A 16,471-nucleotide genomic window follows, 5' to 3' on the forward strand; every position below is an offset into this window, starting at 1 on the left:
TCCCCCCCTCTTTTTTTACTTTACTTGCTTTTCTTATATAGTCTTCATCTTCCTATCTCCTTCTTCCATCTGTTGATCATCCATTCGCCTCTCTTCTGGCCGTCCGTCCCATCAGAGGCCTTATCAGTACTCAAGTGGTTCACTCTGATCAACGTTGCCCTGCTAAGGGGTTATATCCCCATTAATGCGGCCAGAGGAGTTAGGTGAATGCATTAAGTGTGAGGGTGACAGTTTACTTTGGGCCTGGTCTTTTCCAAAAATCATCCTTGTCATGCCGAGGACGAGGAGGTCCTCGGCGTGGATCCGGAAAATAGGCTTTCCCCAATTTAGCCTTGAATGGTCAGTATTCCTCGGTGTGGGCCTTGAGCCTGCTACACGATGGGCCGAGGCTATCAGGCCCATGGGCCCCACATTTATTAAGAAAATTTTTGTTGTGTTAACATTTTTTTTTATCTTCACCCAATCAATCTCCTATCTCACGCCCCTGGTTCTTTCTTTTTTCTTTTTTTTTTCTTTTTTTTTTAAGAATCAACATCTATCTAATTATTTTATTCTTTTTTAGTGTTAACATATGTTACCCACTAACTGATTAACCCACGCCCCTAGTCCCTACTCAAGAAATAACAAATTAAAAGTATGTTCAAATTCAGCCACTTTAGTCACATATTTGGTCAAAAGTATAAATTACTTGAAAATTATTATATCCATAACATTTTCACAATAAATCATAAGTGCTAAGTTGTTACCGATTTTAATTATAACGTTATTTGCAAGAATAAATTCTTAATAGGGTCTTCTTCAAGTTTATATTAGTTGAGCCTAAAAAAAATTAAAGTCAAGATGTTCAAAATTTTATTTTAGGAAGTCAAATGTCACTCAAAGAAAAAAAATTATATAAAAAAAATGTGGCCATCTTAGGGGTTCATTTGAACCCCCTGAACTAAAGGTGGCACCACCTCTGACTCATGGCAATTAAATGTTCATTAAAAAAAAAAAGATGATTAATGAATTTTTTTATATGATTGAAAAATTTGGTGTGTTTTGAGCATTATAAGAAAAAAGTGTTTTAAGAATTTTAAGTTCTTTTAACAAAATATTTCTACAGATTCGTAATTTTTCAAAATTCCTTGAGGTTTTTAAAAAGGTAAAAATAACTTTAAAGTTAAAGTTAAAATTTGGAATTTTTAGGAAATATAAGAAAAGCAAGTAAAGTAAAATGGGGGGGGGGGGGAGAAAGGAGAAGAAAAGGGGCTCCTCGGCCACGGGCCGAGGAGCATCCCCCAAATTGTAAATAAACTCTAAGTATTTTCTTTTATAAAAAAGAGTTCATGCTTGGTGAACGACGGCCAGCGCCTAAACCTTTAACTCACTCTCTACAAATTTATTGTTTGGGCTTGATTGGGCTGAAAACCCATTCATACTCAGGGTCAAATCCAAAGTTGAGTCCCTACAATAAAATTACAAAAACCAATTGTTATCAAAGTGAAGTTGAATTGTTAAATAAAATAATTGTAAGAGTATAGACATAAACTAATAAATAAAAACATTCTAAACTTTAATAATTAAAATTCACTTAACAACAATACTTAACGTGTTTATTGTATTTAGAAATAATAGATGATTTCCAATATTTAATCCTAGAAGCAATAATTAGTATGTTCATTGTATTAAAAAACAATATACCTAAAGAACTTATAATTTATTTTTTATTCTCTTACTAGTACGATGTACAAATTTGAATAAAGAAACCATGTAAACCGCAAGATGTATCTCCTACCTAAAATACATCTTCTTATTGACCCCTCTAGAAAAAAATTATAGAGCCACCACTGCATGAGTGCCATGAGTTTAGCAAAGCTCCGAACTCGTGAAGCCATTTTTTTGGTGGATCCTTCACTAAAAAAAAGCTAGAAGCCAAACAAAAAAACCATTCATTGACTAGAGACTATAAGAAATAACAAAAAAAAATAGGAATGGCACATTCAAAAAAGACATGCCTAACAAATTTGAAAGGAAATTTTGACTAATAATATTAATAAACGCATACTTTGTCACAACTATCTTACAAAATCTGCAGTAAACAGTAAAAAAAAATTAACTAGTTCATACAATAGTATTAAATCATTAATCACAATCTGTCACATAGAACAATTACAATTACGACGAAGCGGCTCGAACCGGAGTAATATAAAGCTGCCACGTGTATGACAAAAAAGCTAGGGCTTAGAAATACCTGTTGTCAAATTTAATGCGTAAAAAAGAGGCAATAACCGCGTGGTCTGTGGCACACCACGCTCCCTTTCTCAGCCACCTCTTCTCGAATATTCTTCTCTACCTAGAAATTTCAGCAAACTCTCTTTCTCTCTCTCTCTTTTTTTAAGCTTTGCTCTTAAAAACCTCTCCTTTTCACTTCAACTTTCTCAGCCTCTACTAGAAGAACCGAAAAAAGAGAGAGAGAAATGGCGTCGTTTTCTGAAGCTCCACCTGGCGATCCAAAGGTCGGAGAGAAGATCTTCAAAACCAAGTGCGCTCAGTGCCACACCGTTGACAAAGGCGCTGGTCACAAGCAAGGTATTCACTTGTTTTTTTCTCTTCTGATTTTTTAGTTTTTTTATTTTTATATATATTCGATTTGGTTGCGGCGTGTTTGGATCTGAGTGATAAATTGAAATTCAAAGTTTGTGACTTTAGCTCATGTATATTGGATTTTTGTTGTGTGGTTTTGATCTGTTGAGATCTGTTTGGGTTGAATGAACTGTTTTTTTGTTGTTAATTATGAGGATGTAGTTGAAATGAAATTTGAATAGATCTGACTGGTTTTGATTCGAGTGATCTGTTTGGCTACTTAGAAAGTTGAAGAAAAAAAATAAAAAAGAAGAAATTTTTTTTATTTCTGTAATGTTATTCCCTGAATAGAAACAGTTTTTTGAGCTGGAATTTATTTTTGAAGGCTGTTTAGTGATATGGGAATTGTCAAGCAGTCTTAAAAATATAATTTTGAAAAAAAAAAAAAAGTAAGATTGATTTTTTGTAACATGAGAAAGGATTATTGTGTATTTTATGAAGACCCAACAAAAATAGGTAGCTTAAAGGTGGCCCTTTTGCTTGTTGATGCGGGATGTTTATCGATCTTTGGACATGAGATTAATGATTAAACTCAATTGTGTTTTGTTGTTATACATATTTTATGTTATTACTTAAGTATATGTCACTTTATGAATGTGGAAGACTTTAGATTTGGAGTAATTCTTACCCTCGAAACTTCCTTGTCGGTGGGTGTGTAAGGCTTTAGGTGCCGATTTCAAAAGATATGGACTGTTTTCCACATTTATAGGTAGAAATGAATTATGAAATTATTTGGATTTTTAATTAAGAAGTTTGCCTTGGTTGTTGTTTGATTTTTTGTTTAATGAGAAATTTCATGTCCAAGCTAAGATTGTTGGACACTGCATTATTGGACGTTGTGATGGGTGTTGTGGAGAACATGTTTCAAGTTTGCTAAAATTCACAATATTTTGCTATTTCAAGAATTTCATTACTAGGTTGGGAAATGATTTAAATTGTACAAAAAACAAACTATCTTTGGCCTTTTCTTTCTTTAGATGAATGCTTTGAGAAAAGTAAAGTGTCTTATGGATATAACTTCATGCAGATGCACTTGTTAGTTTATTAATTAGTTTTGTAAATATGCTTTAGAATTTTTTGTGCTTACTTGTTTTTGAAAGCTGTTGTGATCGCTACTCTCTTGAAAGTTGTGCAGTTGTGTATAAAACTGTTATAAATTTTCAGGTCCCAATCTGAATGGCTTGTTCGGAAGGCAGTCTGGTACAACTCCTGGGTACTCCTATTCAGCTGCTAACAAGAACATGGCTGTGAATTGGGAGGAAAAGACATTGTATGATTACTTGCTGAACCCCAAAAAGGTATGAATCAACTCAATATAAAAGACACTTGCCATAATGTTAGAAAATGCAATGATAACCTTGCATGTGTGTGTATGCAATAGAGAGAGTAAACTGAAGATAGTTTATCTTACTTTGGGAATATTGCCTTGCAATGTTTTAGAGAGCGGTTTTTCATTGGTGCGAGTATATGCATTTGTGTGTGTAATAAATTCTTTTGGTGTGAGTGTTTTGTTGTAGCTTTCATTACTAAATCTTCTGATTTTTGTTTTTGTTTGTGCAGTACATTCCTGGGACTAAGATGGTATTCCCCGGGCTGAAGAAGCCACAGGATCGGGCTGACCTCATTTCATATTTGAAGCAATCCACTGCATCTTAATTACTCCCAGACCTTTAGTTCCCCAATTCCATTTTGTAGTTGTTGGAGATTCACACAGTGCGGATAAAAGCACTATTTTTTACCAATAAATTAGACCATTTAGGTCTGCAATGCTCTTTTGTTTGTTGAGCTTTGCTTAGTCATTGCGTCCCAAGGAAGAGGTTGCTGTAATTGGCAAGCGGAACATTCATTTCAGTTAGTTTTTCACGAATATTTCCCGAATATACTGGGCTAATGATAATTTTATTTTGATTCTTGATAATGTTCGTCTGTGCTTGAGGATTAGTTTCTGATGTCATTTCCCTTGAACTGAAAATGTTGGAACTGAAAGTGATGAAAAGAATGAACATGTGGTTGGGTGCTTCTTGGTATCATGCCCTTTTTCCAGGAGGCCCTACGATCTAGATGATGAAACTTTGCCTTGCATATATATTTTCGGCGAACTGTGGGTGATATGGTTGGAGCGAGCAAAACTCGTTCTTGGGGAATTTTTTTTTTATCTCTATTTGGATAGGTTTTAGACAATTTTCTCTATGTGCTCTCAGTTCAATGGTTGTCAAATTAATTTATGGATAACCTTAGACAAAATTTTATCAATAGTTTTTCTATGCTTTCTTACTGTCCATGATAACAAAGATGCCATGGTAGGAGGAAACAAAAACTTGAAATTGAAATGATTTCATAAGTTTAGAACTTTAGATGATCTAATTAAAAAATTGCAAACTAATCTGGTTTTTTATATATAATTTATCGTTTTTTAAATAAAATGAGTCTATACACAACCGTGCAAAACACACACATGGTAATCGAATAATCAACATGTGTACATATTTTTTTTGCAAGTATCCTTAATTCACTAGTTATAAAGGCCCTTCTAAAAGGGAGTCTAATCTCACTAAAGAATTATTACAAATTTACACAAACGAGGTACTACTGGGTCATTACTTGAGAGTTGAGTAGGATCTAAATGCTTTGATTAAGGCAATATCATACCATTTGTAACTTTGATCCTCTCAGTTTTTAAGGTGATTATGATGCTTGTATTAGCAGACCTTTGTGAAATGATTTGCTGTAGGCTATGATTGCAAATTAAGCTAGAACCTCTGGTAAAGAAAACAGCTGGAAATATTTACTAAAGCTTTGGCAAATCTCAGAAAATAAACAACCAACATTGTCTGCTTATCATTATTTCTGACTCTCCATTAACTACCTCCACCCCAACCAAACACCCCCTCCCCCCTCAAACACCCACAAAGAAAAAGAAGCAATAACCGAGAAAAGGCCGAAGTCATGGAAAAGGTTGCTCATCGTGGAGGAGGTTGTCATCATTTGATTTTCCAACATCAGATTCAAACTTGAGGCTGGAATGGCCGGCGGAGTCCTGGTATCTGCAGAACATTTAAAAAGAAGATTTGAGTGCTAAACTGAAGAATAACTTATAACTTAAAAGTTAAAACTGACATATCATTGTTCATTGTATTAATTTCCTGTGCCAGGTTAGACATCTAATTCGAAAGACAACCTAGATGACAAAATAGAATTGCAGAATACTATCTTCATATCATGCACAATGCTGCACCAGCACACTGTAATTTCTTGCCAAGTTTGTGCAAAAAAAGGGACTTGCATGGAAAAAATACAAAGCACATGATGAGAAGTTGAAAACATTTCCTAGCAAGGCACGGAATAGATTATAGATGACAATCAGGAGTGTGACAATAGGCCTAAATTAAGCCCCTCAACAAATAAGGCAAGTGTCTCACAAGAACCAAAAACTCTTTTTTTTCAATGATGAGGAAACCCCTCAAGGTATGGGCCAGTGGGACACCCCTAAGAGTAAAACCCCGTATGCCTACACACCTCTACTGAGCAGGCATCGGGTAAATCGCGAAATGCCTCAGCCAAGAGTCAAACTAGAGATTTTTGGGATTAAAATTAGTCTAGGCACTCTCCGCTGAGGCATTCCAGGTGGGGGCTCACAAGAACCAAAAACTTTGGAGTTGGAAGCCTTAAATAGACATGCCAAGCCCCATGGCATTTCACCAATTATTGCTTCTACATGTGAAACTTTTTTTTATTGGTAAGTTGCACACACACCCAATGCATCTTGAACCCACAACCTCACCCTCCGCCTAGAACTTTTAGGTGGAGGAGGTAGGCTCATTGGCGCTTCTACATATGAAACCTTGAAGTCAATGATCTCTAAGGTGGAATGCACAACTCAGGTTTTGAAGAAATTAAACAAAAAACTAATTCCTACAGAATACCAGAGGTCCAGAATCCCTTTCCTAGATATCATATTAAGGAAGAGAATATGGACACCAACCTCAACTCCATGAGGTCCTATACGGTTGCGAGAGATAAAATTCAGTACCAGAGTAGCAAATTCTTCAGGTACATCTTCCTGCAACAATGTGCAAAATAAAAGTTAAACAACTTTTTAGAAAAAAGACAGAAAAACAAAAAGAAATTCACCATGAAAAAATAACTATTATGAACCTGTATTGCATGCCCAGTATGTCTAACAACCACCATTTGAAACTTGCCTTGCATTTGACCAATTGTGAGAGCTCTGTCACAAAACAATACAATGAATTCCTTAGAAAATCAACCAGACCAATTTCAATTTTATGAGACCAGCCAGCCAGTTGTTAAAAAGGTACAATAACTGGGATAAAATACTGATGATCTTGTTAAACTTCAATAGATTATATAAGGCAAGTTTAGTGGAAAGAACCTGTCCAGTCTGTCTGTTCCGGCTAACAGCAATAACTTTGGGGCAGTACATGACAGATATTTTTCTGAAAGGCCTTCATACCTGTGTGTAACTAATTTCAGTAGTTGAATTGATGTGAAAATGCCTTACATAACAAAAGCTACCATTGTTACATGCATGGATGTAGCATTAGGACAGTTAAACCACAGTATCCAAGAATAAAAAATGAGACAATCCATCTCAGATATACACTGAAGAGTTAGGTATCAAATCTAATACCCACAAGCACCAAATTAAGCATCATCGCTAGGTATGTTATAAATGTAAATACTAATAATAATCATACCAGCCCCTCCAATATTGTTCTGTCTCTACAAGACGAGCTCGGTGAGTATAACTGCAGCACAAAATTAGAACAATGTCTGTTAGGTGCTGCACCACAGTCTACACTGACTAAACCATAATAGGCCCCAACTGGTCATCTAAATGGATAAAATTGGGGAATCCAGGGGACTCTTGGAAATATTCACAACATAAAATGTATAGTTACATTACAGAAGCATTTACCATTTCTTTGAATCATCATACTTCAATGTAGCAGGGATGGACACACGGGCTGAATCCACGTTTCTTAAAGAGCCTCCTTTTATGCTCCATTCAATCTACAAACAAATATTTCAATCCATTATGACTGGCAAACTTCAGCAGTGAAAATAGGCTTACACAAAAAAATATCACTTAAACTTAGAACTGCTACTCCAACATTGTGTGAAAAATTATGTTGGTCCATGAGGCAGCAGATTAGTGCATCACCAATCTGAGATTTCTACATACAATTTATAGAAAAAAGTAGCTCAAGACTTAATTTTTTCATCCTCCAGATAAAATTTTTTTATTAGTTTTTTTTAAAAAAATTAATAAGTAAAATTTACAAAGCTAAGATGTCCTCTCCCCGGTTTTGCTCCACCTGTCATTTGTCAAAGACAAGCAAAGCAACAATGAACAAGCAAAGATATGAATTCTCTTGCACCATGCTCGTACAGTCTGAGATATAAGTGCATAACAGACTATGAATTTTGGTGCAAAATTTTCTAATGTTTAGACCGCAGCTAAAAAAGATGTCAAAAATTATTGTTTGACTTTCAAGGGATAAACCCATAAAGAAAAAATTATGGCTTGTGGATAAAACTTCTACAGCTACACACGGTCTCCATCATAAACCAAGTAACATAAAATACTAACCCCAAGGGATACCACAATTGACTAGGGACCAGGCATCATGAAGCAGAGATCACTAGTTTGAATTTCCCTTTCCCCTCCCCTTGGGATCAAAACTCACTTACCCAAAAAGAAAAAGAAAAGAAAAGTAAAATAAAAAACTAGACAAGAAGTACCGCTTTTTCAATGCTTGAAAAATGCTGCATCCGGCTTGATAAGATTTTCTGCATATGAATCAATGAAGCCATAGCTGTTCCCTGAAAATTTTGTGATTGTCAACATAGCTTCAATGTGCCACTGATAAGAAAATAATCACAGGCAGCAGCGACAAGGTCATATTGTAGAAAGCAACCTCCACAACATCCACAACAATAAGTCCAGCCAAGCTAGGCAATGATTTCTTTGCAGCAACATGCACAGCGACTGAGCCTCCCATGCTGTATGATGGTTAAGTTAGTCAGATCAATGATAATAATTAGTTAATGTAGTAAAGGAAGTAAAGTCTAATCAAACAGAAGAATTAAGTAAGATTTTAAGTTTCGTTAATGAGAACAAAGCAAAATAAGAGTACAAATGTGTCACAAATACTGTCCACTCTGCGAAGGGAAATCTTAAGAGAAATGTAAAATTCTACATTCAATATTAAAATGACAGCATATAAAAGCTAAGCAAATTGTGGAAATTCATATTCTGCAAGCAACCAATAAAAATTGTAATCCTACTGATCCAAAAATAAAAATTGTAACCCATCAATTGAATTGTTCCATAAATCTCCTATCTCCAACAAAACCTCACAAACCCTCCCAGATGCTTTATTCAATAAAACTTGTTGGAAAACCTTCTATCAACACCAAAACATCCATCCTGTAATAATATCTCTTTACCAGTTTACATAGTTCAATTACTCTTCATTCCACCAAATTTTAGTATTTGATAAACATTTATTTAACACCCCCTTACGCAACCCCAGAAAATTTTAAAATTTCCTTTTTTTCCCCCTTCTCTAAAAGGACTAATTACCCCTTCCCTGAACTAACCCTCAACACAAAACTATCACTAAAACATGACTCCACTTTATTCTTAAGGACATGAAATGACATCACCAAACTATCACTAAAACATGAAATTGTACATAACACCATCTCCCTATCTCTTCTTGTACGTGTCCATATACTTTATATGGATTAATTGCTTATACAAAACTACAATTTTAACTTTGTAAGAAAATACTAATACATCTTACTGAAGAAAAAGCAATCAGACCTAAGGCGTTAAACACTTTTGACTTGTAACTAAATTGTCACTTCATCAATGTAACCATGTATGTAAACATGCCCCCCCCCTCCGTTCTTAAAGGATTTCCACTAACCAAGAGAACTATAAAATACAAGAACATTAGATGGAAGGAGCTCAACCTGTGGCCAACAAGTACAATTGCAGGGGGTGAATCTCCATACATTTCTTTCACCACAGCCACAACATCATCGCACATAGTCTGCAAATATGAAAGTACCAATTTTCATGAATAGACTATGACAAAAAATAAATAAATTTAAAAGGGGGCAAAAAAGGCCTAAATTACATGACCGGTGGAATAAATTTTCTGCTGTTTATATTTACACCTCAATAGAAAGGTCGAGTTCATTTTCTGCTGATGACTTCCCATGTCCTCTCATATCCATTGCCACTACCCGAGCTTTCTCCTTGATTATGCTCGCTGCCAACGCAAATGAAAGCCTGGCGAAAGTACAACATGAAATGTAATCAAATCACATTGCCATAGTTTAGCTAACATTACGTATAGCCAATGAGCTCCAACTCAAATGACACCTCCTTCCCCTTATAACAGAAAGGTAGACGACAAGATCATGGATTCAAAACCCACTATATATACACAAGCACACACGTGCGCGTGCGTGTATTAAGCAACATGCATTTTAAGCACGCAGAAAAAAAAACATAAATTCACAAATCCTCAAGATCAAATTTTTTTCCATAAAAAATCAAAACCCAATTTTTTTTATTACACAAAAACACATATTCAAACTTTTTTTTTCCTATGAATGGCAAAACAAACAACCATTCTAAAGCACACACATTACACAACTCAAAAATGAATTAATTCAATCAAAGCTCCAACTTTAACATTTAAAATGAAAGCAATGACATACCCAGAATAGCCACCTCCATGTAAACAAAAAACCACAGGGCCTTCTGTTCCCGCCATATATACATGAAATACCTAAAATTACAAACATACACACACAAAAAAATAAGCTTTTTGTATTAGAATAAACAGTGCACCAATTGCTGAGACTGAGACTAACATTTTCTGTATCTTTGATACGAATGTCATCCTCACGATCAAAATAAGCGGACCAATCCAACGGTGCGTATTTCTGCAACGAACTCCTACAGCAAAAACCATTGAAATTTAGAGAAAAAAGAAACGAAAACCAGTGAATTGGAGAGAGCGAGTTAGGGGAACTCACTGAGTTGGAGGGCGAATTGGAACGGAAGCAAAGGCAGAGACAGGTTGTTGTTGTTGTTGATCTTCTGAGCCTGAGGTTTCTTCTTCGGAAAGCGTGGTGAGGTTTGAGGAATCCATTTTCCTGAGAGAAGAGGAATTGGAATTGGAATTGGAATTTCAAAATCCGAAGGAATTTACTTTTCCTAGCGATCGATCAAAATGCTTTTCAGTTTTCGGTTCTCTTTATTTAATACATTTGGTTCTTTAAAATTAAAATTAAAAAATATATATATCTAATTTTTTTTTTTTTTTTTATAACATGTATATCTAATTTCTGATATAAAATCATTTAAATATTCAATAGGAACGGCCCATCTTTTTTTTTGTCAATGAATAATGGGCCGTGAGCCCAAAATAGAGGCCTTGTCTTTCATGCTCGGCCCATAGCACTAAAAGTTAACCACTCCTACTAAATACTTATAATCCTTCTTCTCAAAAAAAAAAAAAAAAAGAATAAATAAATAAATAATAATCCTACTCAGTTTTTTTTTTTTTTTTTTAATTTATAAATATTAATAATCCTACTAATAGTAGTAGTTGGCAATCCAATCTATCGAATTATAAAAAAAAAAATTTAAAAATGTGCTAGATTTTTTTTTTTTTTTTAGATTCATATTATATTCTTTTTTTTTTAATAGATGATTCATAATTATGCTTTGTATTATAATTCATACTTCGTAGTTGGCAATCCTATCTATCCTACGAAATTCAACAATTAGATTTTTATTTTTTTGTTGGAAAAAAATTATATTTTTACATACTAAATTGTCAAAAATTGCATATAATATTATACAATGTCGGTTAAAAAAAAAAGGTAAACTATGTATTTATTTTGTTTTTAAGAGAATTTTAACTTATGACGTTCGCTCCTAATGATAATTTTTTATCATCAGACTAACCAATAAGTTTTTGATGTAGATAAAATATGTATTTGGTTCTTATTCTTTACACCATATTTTAATTTAGTCCTTAATTGTGTCAATTTGGTCTCTAACATTTCAATATTATGTCAATTTAGTTTTTGCCATTATCTCTTAAATGAAAATTGCTAACGTGACAAATGACTAAAATAAAAAATTTGTTTTCGTTGATATAGCAATAAACTTTTTTTTTAAAGGTTCATGTTTGCAATTTCTACTATCCTAAGATCCTTCTAGGTCAAAACAACTCAAATCACAATAGGATTGTGCAATTTTCAAGATCCTATGTGGGATCGTGGGATCAGTAGGATTTTACCAATCCTACAATATTGAACTATCCAATTAAAAACCCAAATCTGCTTTGAGTTGGTATTAAAAAAAAAAAACCAAACAAATAAACCTCACTTTAAATTAAAAACTTATTCACTAAACCTCTAATTTTTATGGAGACTTACCGTTTCAAAATAAAATCATTGTTAAAAATCCGGAGTCTGGAGGAGGGTTAGCCTTTTTATGGAAGAACGAAGTTAGTTTGGAGGTAATTAATTTCACTGTTAACCATGTTTTGGCAAAAGTCACGGAAGAAGATGGTTTTGTGTGGTATTTAACAGGTTTCTATGGGTGGCCAGAAGCGCAGCAAAAAGAAAATTCTCGGAGATTGTTGAAGCATTTACAATCTTTTGTAGTGGGACCATGGATGGTAATTGGAGACTTTAACGCTTTTTTGCAAGCTTTAGAAAAGAAAAGCGCCAGGCAGCCACAGTTTTCTCAGATTGAAGCCTTTAGGGAGGCTTTAAATTCTTGTCAACTTCAAGACCTAGGATACATAGGGTATCTTTACACCTGGAGTAATAAGAGGCCCGGTGAAGCAAATACCAAGATACGACTTGATAGAGGGGTTGCAAATAAGGAATGGACAGATAGATTTCAGTTAAGTAAAATTGTACATCTGTCAACTCATGCTTCTGATCATTTACCCATTCTACTACATGTTCAATCCTTTAAACAACCAAGGCAGCAACGGGGGAGAAGCTTCAAGTTTGAGGAATCTTGGTTGCTCCGTACTGAATGCAAAGAAATTGTTCAGGAGGCTTGGGGGAATGCAGGAGGAGAAAGGGTTGGTTTAGCAGCAATACAGGAAAAAATAAAGGTCTGTGGAGCAGAGCTTATGGCTTGGGGTTCTCCAATTACTGATCCGGATACCATTGCTATCAAAGAAACTCAGAAACAGCTAGATAGACTGAATGAGGCCGAATTGACTGAAGAATCAAAGGCAGAATTTTTGGGGTTGAGCAAAAAGATGGATGATCTTCTACAGAAGCAAGAAATTTTCTGGGCCCAACGGTCTAGAATAAATTGGCTAAAACATGGGGACAGAAATACCAAATTTTTTCATGCCAAAGCATCACAAAGAAGAAGGAGAAATTATATCAAGGGTATTCGGAATATTCATGGACAGTGGGTGGAAGAGTTGGAGGAGGTGGTTGGGGAAGCTTCAGCCTACTTTGAGAATCTTTTCCAGGCAGGAGTAGAGGATCAGATGGAGGAGTGCCTTAATGCAGTGCAGAGTACAGTGATTGATGATATGAGAGAATTTTTATCTTCTGAGTTTACTGCTGAAGAAGTGAAGGTGGCTCTGTTTCAAATGGGACCAACAAAAGCTCCAGGACCCGATGGTATGAATGCCCTCTTTTATCAAAAATTCTGGCATGTTGTTGGGAATTCTGTTGTTCTAGCTGTTTTAGATTTTCTTAATAATGGTAATATGCTTCCTGATATTAACCATACAAATATTGTGCTTATCCCTAAAGTGAAAAATCCGGAGAGATTGTCTGAGTTTAGACCCATTAGCCTGTGTAATGTTATTTACAAAATTATTTCCAAGGTGTTGGCAAACAGGTTGAAACAGGTACTACCTCAGATCATCTCACCCACTCAGAGTGCCTTTGTACCGGGGCGGTTGATCACAGATAATGTGTTGGTGGCATATGAGACACTACACACCATGCATTCCAGGAAAAAAGGGAAAAAGGGAAAAAGGGTTCTATGGCATTGAAGCTGGATATCAGTAAAGCCTATGATCGTGTGGAGTGGCACTTTCTTCGAAAGATTATGGAGAAGTTGGGGTTTCCGGTTGCTTGGATAGAGAGGGTGATGAGCTGTGTGACAACACCATCCTTCTCTATTCTAATTAATGGGAAGCCATATGGTATGATCCATCCATCTAGAGGAATCCGCCAGGGTGATCCATTATCACCATACCTGTTCTTATTGTGTGCAAAAGGCTTGACTGCACTACTGAATAAAGCAGAATCAGAAGGGCGGATTGAGGGAGTTTCCATTTGCAGAGGAGCACCAAAGGTCACGAACCTTATGTTTGCTGATGACTCGTTGTTGTTTTGCCAGGCAACTCAGAATGAAGGGGAAACCATAGCAGAAATCCTCCAAACCTATGAAAGAGCTTCTGGGCAAAGTATTAACCTGGAAAAGTCTTCAGTTTACTTTAGCAGTAATACTTCAGAGAGGCAGAAGGGTCAGATCTTGGAAATTCTTGAAGTGAAAGAGGTGGACCGGTTTGAATCCTACCTTGGTCTCCCAACTTTGATTGGTAGGGCCAAATATCCCACATTTGCATTCTTGAAAGACAGAATTTGGAAGAAACTTCAAGGTTGGAAGGGCATGCTACTGTCTAGAGCTGGCAAAGAAATCCTCATCAAGGCTGTGGCACAGTCCATACCTACTTACACTATGAGTGTGTTCCAAATCCCTTTGAAACTTTGTGATGAAATTGATTCTCTATGTGCAAAATTTTGGTGGGGTCAGGTGGGAAATGAACAGAAAATTCACTGGAAGAGTTGGGATAAGCTAACGATTTCGAAGAAAGAGGGTGGAATGGGATTTCGGGATTTAAGAGCTTTTAATTTAGCTATGTTGGCCAAGCAAGGTTGGAGGATGGTCCAAGGTAATGATTCTTTGCTCTATCAATGTTTTAAAGCAAGGTACTTTCCAAGATCAAATTTCTTAGAGGCTAAAGTATCACCTAATTGCTCGTATGTGTGGAGAAGCTTGATGGCTGCAATGCCTATTCTTCACTCCGGCCATTGTTGGAGGGTTGGTAATGGAGTCTCAATCAATGCCTTGAAGGATAAGTGGATCCCAAATTTCCCCACGAATAAGGTTCTAAATCCGACCCAAGATAATTGGGGAGAGTTGATGGTGTGTGAGTTGATCAATCCGGAACTGAATGTATGGAGATATGAGGATATTCGGACCATATTTCACAGAGACGAAGCCGATGCAATCTGTCAAATTCCATTGAGCAGAAGATATGTTGCTGATACAATAGTGTGGCTGCATAACTCACGGGGTGTCTTTACTGTAAAATCTGCTTACCATGTGGCAAGAAAAATCCTTACAGAGGCAGCTCGGGCTGGAACCTCTAGGGGCTGTGCTGCAAAACAGGTTTGGGATGCAATTTGGCAGTTACGGACCCCTAATAAAATAAGGGTCTTTGCATGGCGAGCTTGCCACAAAATATTACCAACTGCCGTAAATCTGACTAGAAGAAGAGTAATTTATGAAGATAAGTGCTCGGTCTGCACCACAGAATCGGAGTCTACCATTCATGCTTTGTGGGATTGTCCAGCGGCTCAAGACATTTAGGCTGGAAGTATATGTAAGCTGCAGAAATTTAAGCATGGTCAGTCCGATATTTTGCACCTGATGAAGGAACTTGCGGAGCGGTTGAACTTAGAAGAAATTGAGCTGTTCTGGACTCAAGCGTGGCTGATCTGGACTCAGCGAAATTCTTTGCTGCATGGAGGGAAGATGAAAAATCCAACTTGCTTGAACAAAAGGGCAGAGGAGTGCATTGAAGAATTTAAAAATGCTCAAAACCAGCTAAACGTTCAGTCAAGGCAGCAACCTCATGGAGAGATTTGGCAACCACCACCATCAGGGGCGTATAAACTCAATTTTGATGCAGCTTGTTTTTCGGACTTAGGCAGAACAGGGATAGGAGCAGTTATTCGAAATGAAAAGGGAGAGGTAATGGCTGCTATGACTGCTTATGGACCGGCTGTACACACCAGTGAAGAAGCAGAGTTACTCGCTTGCCGGAGAGCCTTAGAGTTTGCTGTGGATGCCGGTTTCTATAGATTACTCATTGAGGGTGATAACAGTAACGTCATTCATGCTATTTCTTCTTCTGCAGAAAATAATTCGCTGTTTGGTAATGTTGTGGATGATATTCGTCATTTGTTATGGGGATTGCATTGGTCTGCTGTTGGTTGTATTAGGAGGGGTGGGAATCGGGTAGCACATGCTTTGGCTCAACATGCTAGATTTACACTAGATGAGGATTTGTACTGGATGGAGGATTCTCCACCACCAGCCATGGATGCTTTGTATCATGATTCTTTATCCATTTAAATGAATGAACATCCCCCTTTAAAAAAAAAAAAAAAAAACTTGACAGCACTCTCACTCTCTCCGTCCTCTCCAATTGGATTTTGCTTTTGGATTTTGTACTATAGTTAGCTACTAAGCTAGTTGTCATTTGCAAACTTATTTTGGATTTTGAACTTGGAATTTAGAGTTGGAAAATATTTTCCCATTGTCTTTATAATAGTTATTTTGGCACTTGATGGCTAATTAAAACTCTTGGTGAAAATTTTGGATACATTGGGTTAAAATTCAAAAATATTTGTTTCATTAGTATAAAGTATAGGTATATAACAGTAGCCACGGAAAATCATGCAGCAAATCAATGTATAAATATGGCATAATGTTGATGCAAATCTTTTT

The 16,471-nt window shown here is 36.1% G+C and overlaps 2 protein-coding genes across 2 annotated transcripts; one reads left to right on the forward strand and one right to left on the reverse strand.

Annotated features, from left to right (window-relative positions):
• The first annotated feature begins 2,264 nt into the window (after nt 1-2,264).
• Nucleotides 2,265-4,543, forward strand: LOC111994890 (cytochrome c). Its single transcript, XM_024026776.2, has 3 exons — nt 2,265-2,571; nt 3,790-3,923; nt 4,186-4,543. Exons 1-3 carry the CDS (start codon nt 2,460-2,462, stop codon nt 4,279-4,281), a joined length of 342 nt encoding a protein of 113 aa, XP_023882544.1. The 5' UTR covers nt 2,265-2,459; the 3' UTR covers nt 4,282-4,543.
• Nucleotides 4,544-5,388: 845 nt separating this feature from the next.
• LOC111994848 (uncharacterized) lies at nt 5,389-10,947 on the reverse strand. Its single transcript, XM_065760605.1, has 13 exons — nt 10,708-10,947; nt 10,543-10,627; nt 10,387-10,457; nt 9,838-9,952; nt 9,631-9,710; nt 8,568-8,652; nt 8,392-8,472; nt 7,565-7,659; nt 7,344-7,394; nt 7,019-7,099; nt 6,781-6,853; nt 6,608-6,685; nt 5,389-5,669 (listed from the first exon to the last, which is right to left on the reverse strand). The coding sequence occupies exons 1-13, from the start codon at nt 10,821-10,823 to the stop codon at nt 5,631-5,633; spliced, it is 1,050 nt and encodes a 349-aa protein (XP_065616677.1). The 5' UTR covers nt 10,824-10,947; the 3' UTR covers nt 5,389-5,630.
• Between the last annotated feature and the right edge of the window lie 5,524 nt (nt 10,948-16,471).

The sequence above is a fragment of the Quercus suber genome, unplaced genomic scaffold (genome assembly GCF_002906115.3).
Source record: "Quercus suber isolate HL8 unplaced genomic scaffold, Cork oak 2.0 scaffold_373, whole genome shotgun sequence".
Classification (NCBI taxonomy): Eukaryota; Viridiplantae; Streptophyta; class Magnoliopsida; order Fagales; family Fagaceae; genus Quercus; species Quercus suber.

Bases quoted from the DNA above. Each gene is read 5' to 3' on its own strand.
- LOC111994890 (XM_024026776.2), top strand. From the start codon at position 2,460: ATGGCGTCGTTTTCTGAAGCTCCACCTGGCGATCCAAAGGTCGGAGAG. The intron at 2,572-3,789 runs GTATTCACTTGT...ATAAATTTTCAG, and splicing joins AGGCGCTGGTCACAAGCAAG to GTCCCAATCTGAATGGCTTG. The intron at 3,924-4,185 runs GTATGAATCAAC...TTGTTTGTGCAG, and splicing joins ACTTGCTGAACCCCAAAAAG to TACATTCCTGGGACTAAGAT.
- LOC111994848 (XM_065760605.1), bottom strand. From the start codon at position 10,823: ATGGATTCCTCAAACCTCACCACGCTTTCCGAAGAAGAAACCTCAGGC. The intron at 10,458-10,542 runs GTTAGTCTCAGT...TTGTAATTTTAG, and splicing joins GTATCAAAGATACAGAAAAT to GTATTTCATGTATATATGGC. The intron at 7,100-7,343 runs GTATGATTATTA...AGTTACACACAG, and splicing joins GAACAATATTGGAGGGGCTG to GTATGAAGGCCTTTCAGAAA.